The 23,410-nt window shown below is 34.5% G+C and overlaps 2 protein-coding genes and 1 long non-coding RNA gene across 3 annotated transcripts; 1 reads left to right on the top strand and 2 right to left on the bottom strand.

Moving 5' to 3' along the window:
- Positions 1-255: 255 nt before the first annotated feature.
- LOC100775856 (protein NRT1/ PTR FAMILY 8.3) lies at positions 256-7,504 on the bottom strand. The gene is given in 8 exon segments (XM_026128663.2): positions 256-757; positions 759-915; positions 963-1,288; positions 1,894-2,450; positions 2,789-3,006; positions 3,993-4,576; positions 6,982-7,090; positions 7,438-7,504. Coding segments are annotated over 6 exon segments (1,989 nt in total). The 5' UTR covers positions 4,411-4,576; positions 6,982-7,090; positions 7,438-7,504; the 3' UTR covers positions 256-444.
- LOC100775312 (pentatricopeptide repeat-containing protein At2g26790, mitochondrial) lies at positions 7,004-11,845 on the bottom strand. The gene is made up of 3 exons (XM_026128662.2): positions 11,766-11,845; positions 7,671-10,104; positions 7,004-7,090 (listed from the first exon to the last, which is right to left on the bottom strand). The coding sequence occupies exons 1-3, from the start codon at positions 11,843-11,845 to the stop codon at positions 7,004-7,006; spliced, it is 2,601 nt and encodes an 866-aa protein (XP_025984447.2).
- Positions 11,846-12,300: 455 nt separating this feature from the next.
- On the top strand, positions 12,301-21,392 carry LOC102668821 (uncharacterized). The gene is made up of 6 exons (XR_414218.4): positions 12,301-14,516; positions 17,562-17,646; positions 19,210-19,299; positions 19,517-19,577; positions 20,451-20,922; positions 21,009-21,392. It is a non-coding gene; the product is annotated as an uncharacterized lncRNA (long non-coding RNA).
- The last annotated feature ends 2,018 nt before the right edge of the window (positions 21,393-23,410 follow it).

Raw genomic sequence — 23,410 nt, 5'->3', positions numbered from 1 at the left:
TTGGATTTTCTAAACTAAGTTATTGTAAAAAAAAAAAAAAAGCTGATGAAAGGGAAGAACATCATTAGATATTATTGATAAATTCCATTACTATTAGCACACCAAATGTGGCAAATATGTTCTGCTCATATGTTATCCATTGACCTTTCTCACCTCATCCGTATATATTTTTTTGACTTGTGTTGATGAGCTACTTTTCTGCCGGTAGTTCGTTCTCCTTGGTTTTTGGTTCCCGTTAATCAAACACAATGAACATAAAAAAAATCAAGATTTCTAATTTTTTTTTAGCTCAAATAATCTGATGTCATTTACAACTTATATATGTGATTTTTGCACTGTACAGAACGTGAACATTTGCAACTAACAATTTACCTATATCACTATATGCGTAATAAGCAACCTGATCAGAACATGCTTCAACTCATAATAGATGTCTGAAAAATCTTAAGAAGTCTTCGTCTGCTTGTACCTTTTGGCAGCAACAATGTATACCAACATACTTAAGAAGCTAAGTCCAGCTAAAAGCAAGAAAAAATAATCGAGATGACCCTTGTTCAAATTATCAGGAATCCAGCCAAGCTTTCCACCATGTGTGGTGAAGTAAGTCACCATAGTAAGAATGAAAGAGCTCAAGTAATTTCCCAACGCAAAATACAAAGGTGACAGTGCTGTACCTAAAGTCTTCATAGTATCTGGAGATTGATCATAGAAGAACTCAAGCAGTCCCACGAATGCGAATAGTAGTCTTTTGCCAAAGTATACTGAGTGGTACAGCAACAGGTTCATCAACAAGATCAAGGTCTCTTGCAAGCCGCAGACGCATAATCTCCACAACAACAGCTGCTAACATGGACAGGACTGAAATGAAGTTGCCAATGGTTACTCTTTGCAACACTGAAATTCCCCTTTGGGAACAATTATCCTGTAATGGGAACAATTATCCTGTAATGGGAACAATTATCCGGTGAATTTCCTTGTAATGGGAACAATTATCCTGTCATAGACAGGAGCCCACAAAACCACACTTAGGACATCAAAAGTTGCGAGGGAAGCTGGGGGTATTTCAAAGGAACCAATGTTTGTGTTCATCACTGTTCCTTGCTCCACAAACAATGTTGACATTTGGGTATAAACAGCAGAAAAAACAGCCCCAGTAGCCCACATTGGAAACATGCAGATGAAGATCTTCAATTCTTCCACCTGTGTTACGGGGCAAAGTCTCCATGGATTAGAATAGTCACCACTTTTACTCTCATAATCGGACACTGTAGCTGCTCTATCAAGACACCTTCATCAAAGCCAACAAAGAAAAGAAGTTTAAGATGGTTGTGTGCAAGAAATCCTGTTTATAGTTTATGTATGGGGGAAAGAGCATTTTTAAGAAAGTGAGGATACTAGAGATTGTCGACTAGAAGAAAAATTTAAAATATGTAAAAAAATACTTCAAAATTTAGCACAAATTTCTCAATGCAACAAAGACAGGCTAAAAGAAAAATGTTTAAGTGCAATCTATCCACAAAACTGACAGACCACAATATTCTTACAATAAACGAAAGGAGAAACAAAGAAAACAACGAAACATCTCATAAATCAGGACAATTTTAATTATTCTATCTTTCTTGGTGTGCCAATCAAGGGCTAAAGGTATAGCTAATTCGTAGATAGCCAATTAGGGCTTACAACTTCTGAAACATTAGAGCAGGGCTCATCCAACATTTTCCCCATAAGCAACTAATTACTAATTTGATGTTAAACAAATTGCACTTCAAGAAGAATATTAGATAGAAAATCAACATGCATAGTAAAATAATCCTAATCTTATGCCTATATGGTGATGATGAAAGGAGCTTATAATACTAGATTGAGATGCCAAAGTAAAGACATTTTGCTTACCTTAGATCATCACTATGTAGCAGTTTGTGACTCCCTTTAATTGCAGATCTCTTGTCTGACATCTCATACAAAAGACTACTATCCTCAGGGATAACAAAATTCCACTTCCGGACAGACGTGCACAAAACCTGGCACATTCTTGTAACAGGACTTCCCCCTGGTTTTTGAAACCTGTAGAGAGGTGTGCCTATAAAGAAGCTTATCACAGATAATACCATGAACAAAGTAGGAATGCCAAATCCAAGACCCCATCCTGCATTGTCTTGAATCCACACAACTATGCTGCTCGATACAATGGCACCTAGATTGATAGAAAAGTAATACCAATTGAAAAACGACCCCTTCTTAACCCTTCCCTTTGGATCAGTATCATCAAATTGACCTGCCCCAAAAGATGGCACACATGACTTTATACCACCGATCCCAAGTGCAATCACGTATAGACCAAAGTAGAACACAGCATATTGTGCAGGAGTAGCTGAAGGGCATACAGAACCCAAGCATTCAGCAGGCTTCAATGCTGGTAAAGATGCAGAAAGTGTCAAGGTACACATCCCCTGCACAAAGTAGCCATATCACTACTACAACAATAAAAAGACAATTAAAAATTCAAAGCATGTATGCAATCAAGTTTAATTCTTTAGGAATCATCTTTTAAAGTAATTATTAGAAAAGTCAACAATTTTATCATACATAAAAATCTATGATTGGATAACACTCTTGGTGCATCCTAATAAATTCATCAAGTATATTATATAGGTAATCCAAAACAGAATCAGGGGTGTTCATATTGTTTATCTTTCATTGTTACCATACTACTGGATAATTAAGAGAGATATGTGTGTGGAGAAACATTTGACTAAGAAAAGAGGGCTATTTCATATTAGTTTATTACAATGAAATAAACCACAGAGAAAACAGCAATTGTCCAGTATCGACCCCAGTAACCATCTCCTAGAGCAGCTCCAATGAGAGGTGTGAGATAAGAAGTGCCAAGCCAGATGCTAACGTTTCTTGGGGCAGAAACGTTTCCTTCATGCACCTTGGTGGTAAGATAGGTAACAAGATTTGTTGCAATTCCAAAGAAGGCCAAACGTTCACAACACTCATTGCCTGAGATTTATATACATAAAAACAATAGAGTTTAATTTCTATGTATCATGTATAAATATCTAAAATATTCTTACACTCAACAAATCAGAAATCATAGTAAGTATGACTTTTAAGGTGGTTATTATTAAAGTCGACAAGCTTACCCGTTATCAACTTACTATACACGAGAAACTATGATTAGATGACAATATAAATCCTTCACATATATATCTCATAGCAAAATACCATTTTTTTTTCTTTATTGTAATTATTGGGAAATACCCAAGTCTCACATCGGCTGCCTCACTCCTTGGAATGCAGCTTATATATCTTTTGGACAACTTTACTTAATGTCAATCAGTTTTAAGATGAAATCTAACATGGTATCACACTATTTGTTGTGCCTTTTTTTCTTTCTAAATAACATATACCTCGGTCAAAACTCTTATTTGAATTGGATAAAATTATTATAGGCGTCAAAACTCTCTCACTAAATATTTAAAACTCGAATTTGGGGCCTCTAGTTAATCTGAAACAACCACACATCACATAATTTACATGTGTATTTTATGGTTCTTCAACTTGCATATATAACAAGGGTAAATTTATTTAAATTTAAAAAAATAATAATTTTAAAGTGTTTTTTCATTAAAAAAAAGTGTATTCTCACTTAGAGGCTCTTGAGAGAGGCCAAGTTTACTTTTATGCGTAGCATATATGCAAACAGAAGAATCAATGACAGAAGGAAATATCAGAACATGCTTCCACTCCCTGAAAAATCTTAAAAAGCCTTCTTTGGCTTGTAACTTTTGGCAGCAACTATGAACACTAACATATTTAAGAAGCCAAGTCCAGCTAAAAGCAATAAAAAGTAATCGAGATGACCTTTGTTCAAGTTATCAGGAATCCAACCAGGCTTTCCACCTTGTGTGGTTAAGTTACCATAGTAAGAATAAAAGAACTCAAGTAATTTCCCAATGAAAAGTTCAGAAGTGTCATTGCAGTACCTAAAGTCTTCATAGTATCTGGAGATTGGTCATACAAGAACTCAAGCTGCCCCACAAATGTGAATACTACTGCTGCCCCTAAAAAGAAATACTGAGGGATTTGCCAAAGTACACTAAGGGGCACGGCAACATGCTTATCAACAAGGTCAAGCTCTTTTGCGAGCTGCAGATGCATAATCTCCACAACAGCAGCTGATAACATGCACAGAACTGAAATGAAAAGGCGAATTCCCATTCTTTGCAGCATTGAGAGGCCCCTTTCCTTGCCTGTGAACTTCCTTATGATTGGAACAATTATCCTGTCATAGAGAGGGACCCACAAAACCACACTCATGACATCAAAAGTTGAGAGGGGCAGTTTGAAGGAACCAATGCATGTGTTCATCATTGTTCCTTGCTCCACAAACAATGTTGACATCTGGGCATAGGCGGCAGCAAAAATGATCCCGGTGGCCCAAATTGGAAACACACAGATCAAGATTTTCAATTCCTCCACCTGGGTCACGGTGCAAAGTCTTCATGGATTACAATAGTCACCACTTTTACTCTCATAATCGGATACTATAGCTACTCTATCAAGACACCTTCATTAAAGCCAAAAAAGAAAAGGAGTTTAAGAAAGCATTTTTAAGCAAGCAAGGATACTACAGATTATTATTTGAAATTGAAAGAAAAGTAAAAAAAATATGTTAAAACTACATCAAACTTTAGTACAAGATTTCTCAATGCAACTGGAATATAGGAAAGGAGAAACAAAGAAAACATTATCCTTACAATAGAAGAAAGGAGAAACAAAGAAAACAATGAATCTACCATTAGCATACTGGAAGGATAAACCTAGAGAAAAAGTCTTTAATAATTCTCATCATCAGAAAAAAATTAATTACAGCTAGTTTAGCACTTCATTATATACTTGAAACAAGCAAATAAATCTTGCACAATCATTTTAAGTGCAAATTTGAGTCATGAAAGAAAAATATTAATTTTACTCATATGCTTGTCTAATCACGACTAATTAGACGACAGTAAATAAATGGTACACAACCTTTGATCAGGTGTTGGCATTAAAATGTCTACTTTAAAATCAAATGCTTACAGAGTAACATAAACTTATAGGCAAAGTGAAATGAAAAACAGAAAAATATTTTCCCCATGCACATAGATCTGAAGCAGTAAAAAAAGGAATCTTTAAAAGACTAATTAAATGACAAATTAAATCTTTTAAGGATTAATTTGGTGACAAAATCTTTGGAGGATAATAGGGAACATAACAAGAACATGAGACTAATTTGGCAACTGAAATTTTTGAAAGACTAATTTTGTGATGCATGTAACTTTGGAAAAAGACCACATTGAAGATTTTCTCTTAATTTTGATGGGTATATTAAACCATTTTCCTCCCTTCAGTTTTAAGGCCTCGTTTGGCTTCCTGTTAGCACACGTTCAGTGATGGTTAAATAAAATTGAATACACATACTGATAGAAACTGGATCAGAATTATAGGAAAAAAAAAGGATTCTATTAACAGGAAATAGTAGAAATGAGTCACAGTACTTCAAAGAGGCCTGGACTCTCCCAGAATAATCTGAACTCCCTCATAAATCAGAAGATAAAATCTCTATCTCAACCCCTCTTATGTATAGCCAACTTCTAACTAACTAATAAATAACTAACCTATCATAACTAACTGCATAATTACCTTGAGTATATGCCACTTAAAATAAACATTGCAAATAACACAGTAATATATTATATGGATGATAAATCTTGACCCATACAGTAACCAACATGGACTCTAATTCTGCATAATTACCTTGATTCCCCTGAATAAGTAAATAAAACTCCTAAAAATAATTCATATAAAAACACAGTAAAATCATCGCAACCCAAAAATTATTATAAATTTATTATTGCTCCCCAGTACTGCAGCATTGGTGTCATACAAAACTTAATTGGATAATGTTCTGCAATTGGTCCATGTGTTCCAAACATCAGATAAATCAGAACAATTGGTTATTCCATCCTATCAGGCCTTACTAGGTGTGCCAAGGAAGGCCTAAAGCCTGAAGGTATAGCTAATTTGTAAGTGACAAGTTAGACCCTAACACTTGCAACTTCTGTAACATTAGAGCAGGTCTCATACATTTTCCCCATAAACAACTAATTCCTAATTTGATATTAGACAAATTGCACTTCAACAAGAATATTATATTAGAAGGTGACCATGTATAACAAGATAATCCTAATCCTATGCCTATATTGTGACAATGAAAGAAGCTCATATACTAGGACAAAAATGTCAGGGTATTTTCGGAAATTTCAGTGCTTCGAAGTAGTGGCGTGAAAAACTGCTCCAGAACCCGTGCCGCCACGATAGCGGCCACTCCAGCCGCGACACGAAACTGCTTCGCTAAAGAGGTGCCCGTCGGGGATGGGGGCCACTCCGCCGCTATAGCGGCCGCTATTGACTACATAGATATATATAGATTTGTCTGGATATATTATATGTTTTTGTAGGTTATTTAATATAGGGTAGGCCAGCTAGACTAAGGAAATTATAATCTATGCGCCGGTCATGGTCCAAGAGTGGGTTGTGACATTACCATATGCTGATGTTTCTTTCAGAAGAAACGTTTCCTTCATGTAATCTGGTGGTAAGATAGGTACCAAGATTAGTTGTAATTCCGAAGAAGGCCAAACATTCACAACACTCATTGCCTGAGATTTATATACATAAAAATGATAGAATTTAATTTCTATGCACTATCAGTCTAATATCTTAATTATTTTTACAATCAACAAATTGGAAATCACAGTAAGTTTGACTTTTACTGTAGTTATAGTTAGTCAATAAATTTATCCGACATCACAATTTCTTAAATAATAATATAAAAACACTTTACAAGCGTATATTCTATTTACTTAAAATGATATAAAACAAAAACTGATTATTTAATAATAACATGAGAGAAATGTAAAAACATAGTACCTAGGATAAAAGGACAAGCCCTTCAACTGCGAGTATCCTTCTCAAGAATAGGCTCTCCTCTAAAGTTAACTGAGCCATCTTCTGTGAATTGCTCACTCCCTTCATCATCCTTCACAGTCAAATAAACAATCATATATAATTATATCTCATAGCAAACTATGTGGTTATGAGTATGTGCTATGCCGTGGCTTGTATAATTGTATTGTATTGTATACAAGTAGCATGACATGAAGATAGAAGTTTTGAGATAAGGAAGAACTTGAAAGATTTTTAGTTTACTGCAAAGATTTACGTAACAGTAGTATATAATTCAATAATCATATAATTTTTTTTACAATATTAGTATATTCTAATTAAAATTTAGTGACTATCAACTTTCTTCAACTCTTCTCAACTAAACTCCTTATACTTTCATAATCACATATAATTTTAATTCTGTATAAAGCATAGTCATACCTACATACAATGACATCTTGGTAACTGATCTGCAAATATGCATAGCTCTTCTCTTTTCAACCTGTAGAATGAAATACAATCCTTCAGTACATTTTAGTCATAAGTCTTGGCAAATAAGTCAACAGCATATGCACTTCTCCTTTACCTTTAGGAATTGACCAGATACATTTTAGAAATCAGAATAAATCCAAGCGCCAACCATCTAAACTCACCAACTACTTATGAAATTGCACCTTTCTAGCTTTTATAATACCACGTTTCAAAGCTGAGATGATATGCACATCCGGTGTCATTCCCTTGGAAGACATTTCATTAAGCAGTGTAACAGCTTTCTCCACGTGCCCTCTGTTACATAAGCCAGAGACCAAAGCAGTGTATGTTATAGTATCTGGTTCTAGTCCACTCTCAATCATTTTATCAAAGAGGCTAACTGCTTGTTGAAAGTTATCTGTCTTCATGTGTCCATCCATCAACACAGTGTAACAAACAACATCCGGATTTATTTTCATTTGCTCCATATCTCTCAAGATGGTGGAAACATAAAGTGATGTTGTCTTTCTTTTTCCATGAGAAGAGAAACGTTTACCTAAATATTCTTTTAAGCTCCCATCAAGTAAAACTGTGAAGGTAATGACATCAGGTTTGATCCCTCTCCTCTTCATATCCTGGAAAAGGTCATGGGCCTCTTGCAAGCAATTCATCCTACAATAACTATTTATCATAATCGTGTAAGTTACAACATCAGGAGTGAATCCTCTATGAACGAAAACATCAAACAAAGTGCGAGCATTCTTCATATCCCCAGCCTGGCACAGTGCAGCTAAAATTTTGGAATACATTATTTTGCTTGGTTCCACATTCGACAACAACATTCTGTCCAGCAACTTAACAGCTTTCTCAATGTCACCTGTCATGCAGAGTTTACTAAGTAGCTTAAAACAGGAAGCTTTCTTAGCCATGTCTCCTTGGTTTAACAGCTTAAGGAAAACTTCATATGATTTTTTGACGAGGTCTGTTTCGCAATAGCCATTCACCATGGCAGAGTAGATTTCAATATTCTTATCTTCCAGACTGTTAAAATACACCTCAGCTTCTAAAACCTTGCCTCCAGAACACAAGCCTTCAATGATCATCTTGTGTGTAGTAGAGTTTGGCTTCATGCCTTGACTCTCCATAAAATCCAAAAGCTTCACTGTCTCACGAGCATGACCATTTCTAGACAACCCGGCTGCCAGTACATTATACGTCACAATGTCAGGTTTTAAACCCTTTTCTTTCATTTCCTTAAACATGTTAAACGCAGTAACAAGATCACCCTGAAGGCAATACCCATTGATAAGTGTCGTGTAGTGCTTAACATCCAAACCCAAACGCTTACTCTTCATCTCCTCCACCATCTCTACCGCATCCTCCACTTTCCCCAACATACACAAAGCATCAAACACAATGTTGTAGGCCACCCCATCAAGAAACATCCCGGATTCCTTCAACTCCTTAAACTGATCCACCACCTCCAAAGTCATCCCCATCTCCCCCAAACAATGCAGAATGCAGCTAACAACCACACAATTTGTCTTCACACCCCTCGAAATCATCTCATCGTGCAAAGCCAAAGCCCGGAGAAGATTATGACTCTTACAATACCCGTGAATCAGTGAAGAATAAACATACACATCAGGAACCACCCCCTGCCTCTCCATGTCATCAAACACACCCTGAGCCTCATCCAACTTCATCTCATTACAAAACCCACGAACAACTGCGGTGTACGCATAAACCTCTAAAGGCGCATTACCTTTCCTAAATGCCTGCAGAACCTCATACCCCAAATCAGACCTATGGTTATTACAGAGCCCCTCAATGTAAGCAGCAAAGCAATACGAATGAGGAATGACCCCAACTCTCTCCATTTCCTCAAACACACAAAGGGGTTGTTTCAAGTCACCTTTTTTACACAATGCCTTGATAACAATTGCATAGGTGTAACAATTGGGGATGAAGCCAAACCTCTTGAGCTGCTCATAAACAGCCAATGCCTTATCCACCTCACCATGCTCCACCAGCCTGTTGAAGAGGAAGTTGCAAGTCAAAACATCGGGGAGAATTCCACGGCGCCGGGTTTGGAAGAGGAAATCAATGGCCTTATCGAACATGTTGAGGCTGACACAGGTTTTGACAAAACCGTTAAATGCTCTAAGCAAGAAGTAGTTGTTTTTGTGGCTGGTGTTGAAGTCTTGGAAGAGTGTTTCGAAGAGGTTAAGGAGGGGAAAGGGAAGAGGAGGGTGGTCGCGGTTGATGAGGTGGAGGAAAAGGGTGTCTAGTTGGCGTTGGAGGTTCCAGAAAGAAAGGATTTTGATGATGGCGGCGTAGGTGGAGATGGTATGGGAGAAACCGGTGTGGCGGAGGTGTGTGAAGAAGGAGAGAGCGTGGGAAGGGTTGTTATGGAGGTGATGTAGGGTTTGGAGAACGTCGAAGGTGGAGAAAGAAGAGGGAGGTGTGAAAGGGGTGTTGGATAGGGCGCGTGTGGCCGAGGAAAATGGGTGCCAAAGGATGCTCAAGGTGGGATTTTGTTTGTGAATGGCTTTGAAGGAAAGCTTGAAAGCGCAAAGCCGCATGAGCATGGAGAGAAGAACAACATGCGGCGGTGGTCGTGGCGGCTGCTTCACCCTGCAACATTCAGCAAGGTTTTAACAATTATGCAAAACTGTCGAGGGACCCATGTTATGAAGTAAAATAATTTTAAGTGTTAACCATTTTATAATTATAATTATAAGCGTGTGACCTTTTTTTTTTAAGGCATAGTTAATGACTTTGAAAGCTCAAGCATGAAATAGTGAATCCCACATCTCAAGTAAGGTAAATCATTATGCTTATGCATATTTGAATTTTTTTGTTGTTGTTAATCAAAATAGTGTCAAAATAGAGGAGATCTTTTGTGCAGATATTTTTGTTTTCTTTTCTTTTTCTTAAAAAGACGTTGTACTAAACATTTTATATAATTTTAAAAATAAATGATTTATTTATTAGAAGAATAAAAAGTTTTTATAAAAACTAATGTTTTAGTCTTTCTAATGCATAGGATAAATATTTTATTTCATATAACTTTAATTTATAATAATTAATTTTAATATATAATTATATTTTCATTTATGATAAATAATTTATTTTGTGGTACAAAATTGTTAATGTTTTTTAAAATATTAAATTAAATTTAGAAATAAAGATGAAAATGATAAAATGAAAGATTTAAATGGTGAAGAAAATATCCTAAAATAATTCATTGTTAAAGAAAAACTCCTAAAATATTAAAGAATAGTTCCTAAAAATGATATTGTTAAATATAGTTACTTTAATTTATATATAAAGGATATGTTTTCATTTTTTATGATACAAATATTTATTTTGTAATTAGATATCAATACAATTTCATAAAAAAACTCCAATGTAAGGTGAATATTTATTTCTAAGAATTAAATATTAACAAAATTAATATCTCTATAATTGACAATAATAATAATTTTTATCGTAAATCTCAATCCTCGTCTGACATAAATATCTATTTCTGTTAACATTAATTTTTAAAACTGACTTTAGGCCTCTAAAATTACCAAGATTTTGAACAAGAAGAAAGTATTTATTACATAAAAATATATAAAAGGTTAATAAAGGATTATTTCTTGTTAAATTTTATCACTTTTTATTGCTTCAAATCAACCTCTACTGATTAAAAGTCAATGTGTTTTTTGTCAGCAATGTTAACATCTTTCATAAAACTGACTACAATGAGGTCGTGCAAGGGTCCAGCCCAATCCTAGCTACTTGGGCCATATTACACTTGGGTAATGGCACCAGGCTAGACTGATGGGCTTTTTGAACATTACACTTCTTCGGTTATAGCCTACTTTGGAAAGAAGGGCAAATAGCTTCTGATGGTAGGGAAAGAGCTATTTGTTTTATTATCAATAAATATTAATGGTTAGTTTGTTAATTTTATTATTAGGGAATTCAAATCCATAATGTTTTCCTCTTTTTCTTTTCTTCCTTCACCACTAGATCAACCTTATATCTCTTGTAGAGAAATGTTTGTAGTTAGAGTATGTTTAGATTTTTTTGTGAGAATATTTGTTTGAGTCAAATCAATTTAAAACCATGTTTGAATATTCTCAAAAGTTTGTCTGAAAGCAAATTTTTGCTTAAAAATTTAGTTTTGAAGAAACAAGACTTTATAAAGTTTGCAAACTCAATTTACAAACTTAAGTTTAATCTAAACTTAAATTACAAACTTTAATTTAGGCATACATTTAGTATTCCTAATATTGAAATTTTACAAGTCAGCAGTAACAAGGCACCTACAAGGAAAGGAGATGATTCCAAAGCATGTTAGTGTCTGCTGCCAACCAAGGTCCATGGATTTACAGAGAAATTAGTAGCTATTGTTTGGATAAGATTCTGGGTAAATAAATGGAGGAGGTAATTTGAAGATTGATTTTTGTGTGTGTATATAATAATAACAATAACAAAGTTTGAATTTAATATCTTGTATAAACTTCCCAAACTTTTTTAATATCAAGGCAATCTAGTGGATTGCTAATTAAATTAAAATAAATAAAATAAAATATGGTACTTTCTTTAAACTAAAAAGACCAGTAAAAATGAGCTAAACAGACTTGTTTACATGTTTGGAAATAAACTTTTAATACCTGAACTAAACACACTCAAAGTTCTTGTAAAAAATTAACTTTCTTTAAACTAAAAAGTGATGAGATATGCCTTAGGTCTAGGTGTTCTGTTTCTAGTTTGTTATGCTTTCTATTGTTTTCTAATAGAATAACATCCTTTATTTTAGGATGGTTATTGCTTAGTTGTTAATTTCCTTGTTTGTAGTACCACGTAGCAGTAGTTGAGCTTAGTGGGCTGTTTTATTCTTATCAGTTAAGATATTGTAAGGTACTGAGTTACAAGTGCTGGATTGCCCATGACAATGGTTCCAAAGCAGACTAAAATGGAGCTGGGATTGGAACCACAGCCGGGCTGCCCCAGATTTGGGCAAACTACAAGTAGTCAAAATATTACTGTCACATGAACCCTGCTGTAATTCTTACATAATTCCAAAACCCCCCTCCCACCTAGTTTCTAAATGCTTCCTTTATGTTAGAGCACCATTGATTAAAGTGTATTGTAAAGTCCTTCTCCATGGATTTAATCCACGTCCACAGTAGTAGAACTGCATCTTCAAGCAATTTGCAATTTACTTCCATCAAACGTATCATTATGGAATACTATTCTATTTCTATGCTTCCAAGTTGTCCATGTCATAGCAATCCACCAACATCTCCATCTTGTAAGGCTATATATGCCAAACTTGCTTTATTTGAATAAGCGAAGTCATCCCTCCAGATTGTTGTGCATTCTTAATTTATAATTTACTGTGTTGGTCATCTATTCTCAACATTCTGGTATCAGAGCCCCCTCTAGGCCTGATAGAAAAGAGAGCTGCAGTCTTTCGAGTGACTTGCAAACACACAGGAGAACAAGTGAGAGAGAGATAATGAGTGAAGGCAGTAGCAATTTCGTCCAGCCAGCCATACCACGCTTTGATGGTCACTATGACCATTGGAGCATGTTAATGGAAAATTTCTTGAGATCCTAGGAATACTGGAGTTTGGTGGAGACTGGTTATGAGCATTCAGCAGCAGGAGTAGCTGTGACTGAAGCGCAGCAGAAGACACGGGAGGATTTGAAGTTGAAGGACCTGAAAGTGAAGAATTATCTGTTTCAGGCAATTGACAGGACTATTCTGGAGATAATCCTGGAGAAAAATACTTCGAAGCAAATCTGGGATTCCATGAAAAGGAAATATGAGGGGAATGCAAGAGTGAAGCGTTCAGTTCTTCAATCCCTGAGGAAGGATTTTGAGACCCTCGAGATGAAAACAGGTGAGAATGTCACTGAGTACTTTGCTAGGGTCATGTCTGTGGCAAATAAAATGAGGGCTTATGGGGAGCAGATACGAGATGTAACCGTTGTGGAGAAGATCCTTAGATCTTTGACTGAGATTTAATTACATAGTTTGCTCAATCGAAGAATCTAAGGATATTGATGTGTTATCAATAGATGAGTTGCAGAGCTCACTGATTGTGCATGAACAGAAGTTTCAGAAACACAACGGGGAAGAACAAGTCTTAAAAGTGACATCTGAAGACAGGTCTGGTGCTGGAGGCCGAGGCCGAGGCAGTTTTAGAGGAAGGGGAAGAGGAAGAGGGCGTCAAACCTCGAACAAGGATACAATGGAGTGTTACAAATGTCACAAGCTTGGACACTTCCAGTATGAATGTCCTTCTTGGGACAAGAAGGTAAACTATGCTGAATTGGATGAGAAAGAAGAAATGCTATTGATGTCTTATGTGGAGTTGAATGAAACTAAGTGTGAGGATGCATGGTTTTTAGATTCTGGTTGCTCAAACCACATGTGTGGGAACAAGGCTATGTTCAGTGAGATAAATGAGGATTTTAGGCATTTGGTAAAACTTGGGAACAACACAAGAATGACGGTGCTCGGGAAAGGAAGTGTGAAGCTGCAGGTGGATGGATTCTCTCATGTTGTCACAGATGTGTACTGTGTACCTGAGCTGAAGAACAATCTTCTAAGTGTGGGGCAGTTACAGGAAAGAGGCCTAGTTATTCTCATTAAATCAGGAATGTGCAAGATTTACCACCCAGTAAGAGGCTTGATCATTCAAACCTCTATGACAGCCAACAGAATGTTTATACTATTCACAAGGACCCAAGTCAAAGAAGCTTCATGATTTCATGCACCCACACAAGATCTTGCACATATTTGGCATTGCAGGTATGGTCATCCTAGTCATAAAGGACTAAGAACCCTGCAATACAAGAAAATGGTTCAAGGATTACCACAGCTCCCTACACCAACTACAATGTGCACTGCTTGTGTAATTGGTAAGCAACACAGAGATCCCATACCTAAAAAAAATTCGATGGAGAGCATCTCAGAGGCTACAACTTATTCATGCTGACATTTGTGGTCCGATCACACCAATCTCAAACAGCAACAAAAGGTATTTCTTGTGCTTTATTGATGACTATAGTAGAAAAGCATGGGTCTATTTTTTGGTAGAAAAATCAGAAGCATTTCAGTCTTTCAAGTATTTTAAGAATCTTGTTGAAAAAGAAACTGGTCAGTTTATCAAGTGTTTGAGAACAGATAGAGGTGGTGAGTTCAATTCTGAGAAATTCAATGAGTTTTGTAAGGAGAATGGAATTAAAAGGCAGCTCACCACAGCCTACACTCCTCAGCAGAATGGAGTGGCCGAAAGGAAGAATAGGACAGTAATGAACTTGGTGAGATCCATGCTTTCTGACAAGAAGGTTCCAAAAACCTTTTGGCCCGAGGCGGTAAATTGGACCATGTATGTGTTGAACAGGTGTCCCACTTTTGCAGTTAGAGATATGACTCCAGAAGAAGCATGGAGTGGAGATAAGCCCTCAGTTGAACACTTTAGAGTGTTTGGATGTGTGGCACAACGTGCCTGATGCAAGAAGAACCAAATTGGAAAACAAAAGCCTTTGCTGTGTATTGCTAGGTGTGAGTGAGAAATCCAAAGGTTACAGGTTGTATGATCCTATTGCAAAGAAAGTGGTGATTAGCAGGGATGTTATTTTTGAAGAAGAGAAACAATGGGACTGGGATGTGAGTTACAAGGAGCAGATACTTATGCACTTGGAATGGGGAGAAGAAGATAATGGTACTAATGAGAATGAAGCAGAAGAAGATGGCAGTGAAGGTGATGAGATAGGTGGGAATGATGCTGAAGAGTTAGGCAATACTTCTTCAACTACAACAAGCAAAGATGATGTCAATCCAATTGAGAAAAGAGAGACACATGCTCCTGTTTGGATGAGAGATTATGTCACTGGAGAGGGGTTATCAGAGGAAGAGAATGAGTTGAATACGACACTTACAGCTCCTTCTGATCCACTAAGCTATGAAGAGGCTGTGAAAAGCCCAAAATGGAAAGTTGCTATGGATGCTGAAATAAGGTCAATTGAAAAGAACTAGACATGGAGTTTGACTGAGTTACCTGCTGGAGCTAAGAAAATTGGAGTGAAGTGGATATATAAGACCAAGCTTAATGAGTTTGGTGAGGTGGATAAACTCAAGGCCCGATTAGTTGCAAAGGGTTATGCTCAAAAACATGGTATGGACTACACAGAAGTGTTTGCTCCAGTTGCAAGAATGGATACTGTGCGCATGATCATTGCTGTAGCTGCCCAAAGAAGCTGGTCTATCTATCAACTTGATGTCAAATCTGCTTACCTACATGGAGAATTAAATGAGGATGTGTTTGTGGAACAACCAAGAGGCTATGAGCAGAAAGGTGGTGAACACAAAGTCTACAAGCTGCATAAAGCCTTGTATGGACTAAAACAAGCTCCTCGAGCTTGGTTTAGTCGCATTGAGGCTCATTTTACTCATGAAGGTTTCCAGAAGTGCATCAGTGAACACACCTTATTTGTCAAGCAAAACAGTGGAGGTAAAATTTTAATTGTCAGTGTCTATGTTGATGACTTAATTTATACTGGTGATGATGAGCAAATGATGTTAGAGTTTAAGGAGTCAATGATGAAGGTATTTGACATGACTGATCTGGGAAAAATGAGGTTTTTCTTGGGTATAGAAGTGTTACAGATGGATGATGGGATTTATGTCTGTCAAAGAAAATATGCACAGGAAATACTGAAACGTTTTGGAATGGAGGAGTGTAATGCAGTGAAGAATCCTATTGTTCCTGGCTTCAAAATTGATAAAAATGAAGGAGGTGTCAAAGTTGATGAGACCTACTACAAGCAAATTGTAGGCAGTCTTATGTACATCACTACTACAAGACCAGATTTGATGTTTATTGTGAGCTTTATAGGCAGGTTTATGGCAAGACCAACAGAAGTTCATTTGCTGGCTGCAAAGAGAGCACTAAGGTATTTGAAGGGCACTATTGATTATGGGATCTGTTACAGCAAAAATGGGAACTAGGAGTTGATTGCATTCACTGATAGTGATTATGCCGGAGACTTGGAGGACAGAAAAAGCACACCAGGCTATGTTTTTATGCTGAGTGGAGGAGCAGTTTCTTGGTCTTCAAAGAAACAACCTATAGTCACACTTTCAACAACTGAAGCTGAGTTTGTAGTAGCAGCAACTTGTGCTTGTCAAGCTGTGTGGATGGGGAGGATTCTGGAGAAGTTGAATCATGTGCAAGATGGATGTACCACTGTATTTTGTGATAACAGTTCAACTATCAAACTCTCAAAAAATCCTGTTATGCATGGACGCAGTAAACACATTGATGTGCGGTTTCATTTTCTATGTGATTTAACTCAAGATGGAGTTGTTGAACTAGTGCATTGTGGTACTCAAGATCAAGTGGCAGATTTGATGACTAAACCACTTAAGCTGGAGGCATTCATGAAGCTTCGAGATCACTTGGGAATGTGTGTGATACCTGGACTAAAGTAAACTAATTGCTTATGCAGCCGTTAGTTTAAGGGAGGGAATGATGAGATATGCCTTAATTCTAGGTGTTCTGTTTCTAGTTTGTTATGTTTTCTATTATTTTCTGATAGAATAACATCCTTTATTTTAGGGTGGTTATTGCTTAGTTGTTAATTTCCTTGTTTGTAGTACCACGTAGCAGTAGTTGAGCTTAGTGGGCTGTTTCATCCCTCCAGATTGTTGTGCATTCTTGATTTATAATTTCCTGTGTTGGTCATCTATTCTCAACAAAAAGACCGGTAAAATTGGATTTTCTAAACTAAGTTATTGTAAAAAAAAACAACTAAACTCACTTCCCCTTCAATTATGCTTTTTATGCTTTATTAAATAATAAAATTATACTTCATGACTAAGCACTACCTTTTTATGTTAAAGGACTCTCATTACCTAAGCCCAACCATAGGATGATTTCTCTTGTGCCTAAAGCCTCAAAACCAGAAAACTAAGAACATAACCCTGTTCAGAGAATAACTGAAAAAACAACTTTTGCACAATGGTTCTGATTCATCGGAGAACACTCATGCCTAATAATTTTTGCTTTCATATGACGTAGGTTTATGGTGGCGTGAGCACGCGAGAGAGAGACTGCGAGGTGTGGAGAAGCCGTGGAGTGCGAGGAGAGGAGAATATGGATTTAGGTATATGTCGTGCGTTAATAGATTTGGGGTTTTAGCATCAATGTTTACTAAATCATAGGTTATTTTATTTTTTTAAGTAATAAAGGATTTTTTTTTGACAAAATATATAAGGATCCTTTAATTTAATATGAATGTTTCTATAATTATTCAATCAAGCATGGGGAAATGATTCAATCGAGGATACACCACAGTGCTATATATTTTGTCACATAAATGATTCACAAAATGCCATTTTTTTATTTGGGGGAATTTTTTTATTTGGGGGAATTTTTTTATTTGGGGGAATTTTTTTATGCATTTGAAACTATATGTTTATTCCTGAAAGTTTTGGAGAAAAATATTGTGCTTGGTATATGTTACTTTAAATAATAAAATTTATATATTTAAATTTTATTATTCGAATATACTTTATATGATATTTTTCTTCTAAATAATAATAAGAAACATAAATATTTTCATATATTAAATGTTATAATAGTATTTTTTTTAAAAAAATTATAAAAAAAGAAATTTAAGTTGATTATATATTGTTTAAAGAAGTTGATTATATATTATTTTAAATAAATATAATATTTCATACTTTCTTTTTGAAGTCTTTTCTTTAAGTAACTTTTAACTGTTTAGTCAATTTCGCATATAGAGATTTATATATATCATTTTTTAGTAAATGTAGTATTTTATGATATAATAATATATGGTTAAATTACTCATTTTTTTTAGTTTCATGATTCTTACTTTTCTAGTCCTATAGTTTGAAAAAGTAATTTTTTTAGTCTCTATAGTTTGCATTTTAATTCTCTTTTAGTCCCTATAATTTTGAAAGTGATCTTTTTAGTCTCTATATTTTCATGATTCTTATTGTTTTAGTCCTTATAGTTTTCAAATTATAGGGACTAAAAGAAAATTAAAATAGTTTTTTTAGTCCCTATAGTTTATATTTTAATTCTCTTTTAGTTTCTGTAATTTTGAAAATGATCTTCTTAGTCTCAATATTTTCCATTTTTTGCTTCTACCTTTCCTATGTATTATATTAGATTGTTTTCATTGTTGTTTTTCCCCTTATTCGTTTGATTATATTTGTAGATAATAATTTGTTTGCTTTTGTAGTAGTGGTACATTTTGAAACACCTACTTATTATTTGTGTGTATTCTGTTGTTTCAAATATTAAAGTGCACCTTTTGTATTCATTGTTGCTGAGTAGATTGCTTATTTGTGTTCTGCCTCGACTTTGAATGACTTTTTTCGTGCATGTCTATGATTATTAATTGATTGGTGGGTTATGCTCTGAAACATGTTGCCCTTCGCAACTTAAAGTATATATTAACTTAGCCTTCACAATATCATTCAGGTTTTTTACCTAAGCTGTCTATGTTAGCTCTAATCTTTGGTTACTTTGCTATCTTTAGCATATGTTGGTTATGATTTTTTCATGTAGATGTTTCTCAATGTTCAACACTACTTTGGTGCATGTCTATGATTCTTTTTTCTTTAGACTTTACCTTTCCTGTGTATTATATTTGGGAGGGTATTTGGAGAAATCTAACATGTTGCAATATTTGGAGAAATCTAACATGTTGAGGCAACCCTTCACAAGGCAAGACAACACTGTCATCCAAACTTGTGTTCTTGCATCCTCTGCATAGCCTTTATCGGTACCTTCTTTCTTTCATTCTATTGTATGCATTTGTGAATTTGTTAATGTTGTTGTCATAGTTGCACCATTTTTCTGCTTGAATTTGTATTATATTAGGTTGTTTCTGTTGAATATTTGAAAAATTAAATTGCAACTTTCGTATTTAGTGTTTGGCATTTCAAGTACAGGTTTGTTGAATATTGATTTTTTGTGTTTCTTTCTTTTGTCTTATCAAGGTAACGTATAGACGCCTACAAAATCCCATCAGCAGATTTTTTGGAATTTTTGTTTATACAGGTACTAATGACTACTAACACTTTATCATGTGAATATTAGCATGTATCATATTAATAGTCTTTGTGTAGTGACCGTCAATATTCTGATTTCAATCTTTGAAATGGGATGTCACATCCATCATAATTATTAGAGTACACTACCAGATGTATCCTGACGTGTAATTTCCCGTGTAATTAATAGACTAATAGATGTTTGCTGAGGTGCAATTTCCCAATGTCAAAACACTACGTGTCTATTCATACATTGGGAAGTAAAAAACATCATCTTTTCCATATACACATAATTACTATTTTTGATAAAGATTTATTGTTATTATTTTTTAAAATTTAACCTTTGTATGTAATTATTTATTACTATTTAATTATACAAACATAAAACACTATGAATACATCATAATAAAAACACAACAACAGCACGGGAAGTGTAATAGCCTCGCAATAAAAACACAACAACAGTAACCATAATAAACTAGCACGGGAAGTCTAAAAGGTTATCGGTTACTTTATACATTGTTAACTGTTCTTGATAATTGTTCACCCTCCTCCTCCTATAATTAAAATGCAGTATTATATATATCTATAACCACCCAATATCACCAAATCTTCACCCATTTGTCGAAGAACTTCTCCAAACACAAAACACTATGAATACATCATCATCGAATGTGTCTGATGCTGTAAGTTTAAATTTTCCATCCTTTATGTTTACCTTCTTATAAGTATATGTTCGAGTTTGCTTCATCATGCATCCTTCATCCTTCTATGCTTGCTCTTTTCGTTCATAGTACATGTTTGATATTACGCATATTTATCTTCTCCTTTCAATGGGTACATCTTTGTTCACTTACTCATTACATAAACGTTTCTCATCTAGGGCCCATCAAATTTACGAGTACCGAGAATTGTGCACCGATTTTACGCGTCATTCCATCTTGAGCAGGTCACGACTTTCACCCCTAAACATTTACTTATTTATGTTAATATCAAATAAATAATATGCTTCAAATGTTAATCTACAGAACATCGTTGAGGTTCCTTTTGCTTATCATAGACAATGGTCCCCAAATTATCCAAGTTATGTGTTATTTGACTACGAAGGAGACAAACACTTTATAAAGTTTCATAAATATGGTAACCGATTCTTTTTTGGTGATGGACTGAAGGAACTTAGGAGAACCCATGGCATTCACGAAAGTGTTCTGATGCGTTTTGTTGGAAGGGACAAAAATACTACTTTCAGTGTGGACGTTGTGGGACCTCTACACCAAAGGGCAGCCACAACCATAAGGCACCATGTTTTTACCATTGATGTCTCTAAAGATATGATACAACACAATTATCAATTGGTAGGTCTTTGTTAATATAATCATAATCATTTATATTATTTATTGTTGACTTCTTATATTTAATCACCGTGTTCCTTCTAACCTAGGTTCTGCCACCAGAGACTTCAATTTATTTAACTGCATCAAAAAAATATGATTGTAGATCGTGGTAGTGGTAAGCATCACAAATGGATGATCACCATGAATAATGGCCTATCATGTGTTGCTGACGCGTGGATCCATTATTTAGGTGACTGTCATTTGAAGCCTGGAGATGAGGTCATCTTCTTCTACAACATTGACCAACATTTATAGGAGGTCCTCTATAGGAAGCAAGTTAAATGGGATGACGAAGAGGATGAAGCTGAATCCCCTTGAAGAACTATTTAATTACTTATCTTTGTTTTATTTTGATATATTATGTCTGTAACTTAATTACCCTTGGGTAATGAACAATGTTATTTTACTTTTGTTTCTATTTAAACATTGCTAGCAACACTACAAATATTATTTTGTTATATTCTATGTTTGTCGGTTTGATTTTTCTATACTATATTTATTATTTAGTTATATTCAATGTTGGTTGTTTCCAAATAATATCACTTGGGCTTTCAAAAAAAACCTGCACTTTAGTGAAAGTGGTTGTTCACCTTTGCAGAACCAAGGGACAATGAAATGTAGAGATTCATATGCTTGAAGTACATGTAAGTTATCTTTCTTTGTCTACTTTGTTATTGATTTTTATTTACTTATTGTATACATTTACTGCTGCAGACCATTGATCCAACACTAACACTTCATAGTGTTTTCCTCTCTACTGATTAAAGTTGTCGAGACTTATTATTTGGGATCAGAGATGCTAATTGAAGATGGAACCTCATGTGTTTTGTGTGTTTGACATTGTACTTTGAATTGTAATTACATTAGCAATCTTTTCAGACAATTTTACATCTTTTTAAATTAGCAGCCTTTTCAGCCTGTATTATTTGTTTGAATATTTAAATTATTTTTTTATAGATTTTTTTAAAAATTATTAATATTTAACAATTAAGAAACCTCAAATCTCATAATGAACATATGTTGGTCATATTCAAATAGGAGTATCAGTCCGGGCGTCCGCACGAACAAAACTCTAGTTTTAATTCTCTTTTAATCCCTATAGTTTTAAAAATGATCTTTTTAGTCTCTATATTTTCATGATTCTTATTGTTTTAGTCCTTATAGTTTTCAAATTATAGGGACTAAAAGAAAATTAAAATAGTCTTTTTAGTCCATATAGTTTATATTTTAATTCTCTTTTAGTTTCTATAATTTTGAAAATGATCTGTTTAGTCTCAATATTTTCATGATTCTTATTGTTTTAATCCTTATAATTTTTAAATTATAAGGATTAAAAGAAAATTAAAATACAAACTATAAAGATTAAAAATAACACTTTTAAACTATAGGGACTAAAATAAAATTAAAATATAAACTATAAAAATTAAGAAAATCACCAGAACTAAAAAGATAAGAATCATGGGATCACATAAGTAATTTAATCTATATAAATATATAACATTGAATATTAATTTTTATTGTTGATTAGAAGAGACTAGGCTTTCAAGGTTCGAATTTTCATTAATATATTATTTTTCTTATTCATTTGAAATAAAGTAAAAACAAAATCTCTTGAAAAAAAAAAAAATGCAAGCAACTAGTGGTAATAGCAAGGAAAAATAGTGTCCCTGCACCTCACAAGCCACGTCCATGACGCACTGAACCTTTATTGACTTGAGTCTTCCACCTCTTTATAATCCATGTCGCATTCACTCTTTCCTTTCCAACAGTCCAAATTTCTATCCAATAATCTAAAACCACCATCTCCTCATGTCTCCCTGAACCAATCTGCAGTGACTATTTACCATAATTTACTATTAATAATAACGTTGCTGTAATATTATCCACTCTTCATTATTAACAATAACACCAAACAAACACATAACAATTGATAATTGACAGGAGTAATAATAACAATACAATAGTGGCCACTCCTTCCCAACCCAAACAAAGAAAACAGACCCATTCCTTGACACCATTTCTCAGTTGACGGCCACCAGACCAAAATCACAGCCACTATAATGACCAGATACTCCACGTAACAACACCAAAATTTTAAAATGCTATAATTTCATTTATATATTCAGAAACAAATTTATCATATTCTAAGGAATCAAAATAATTATTTATTTAAAATATAATTTTATTTTTATTTTTATTTTTTTTAATAATTATAAATATAACATTCTATTAAAAAAACAAATATAATATTAATTAATAAACATAATTAATCCATCACAAAATCAAGTTAAATCTATTTTTTTTAAGAATTAACTTGATGACTATATAAATTTAATTATCCAAATCAAGTTAAATCTATTTTTTTAAGAATTAACTTGATGACTATATAAATTTAATTATCCTCAAATGGTATTGGCTAAACTTTTTGATTAAGAATAATAAAAGAAAA

The sequence above is a fragment of the Glycine max genome, chromosome 5, assembly GCF_000004515.6.
Source record: "Glycine max cultivar Williams 82 chromosome 5, Glycine_max_v4.0, whole genome shotgun sequence".
NCBI lineage: Eukaryota > Viridiplantae > Streptophyta > Magnoliopsida > Fabales > Fabaceae > Glycine > Glycine max.
This window is presented reverse-complemented; position numbering and strand designations above follow the sequence as displayed.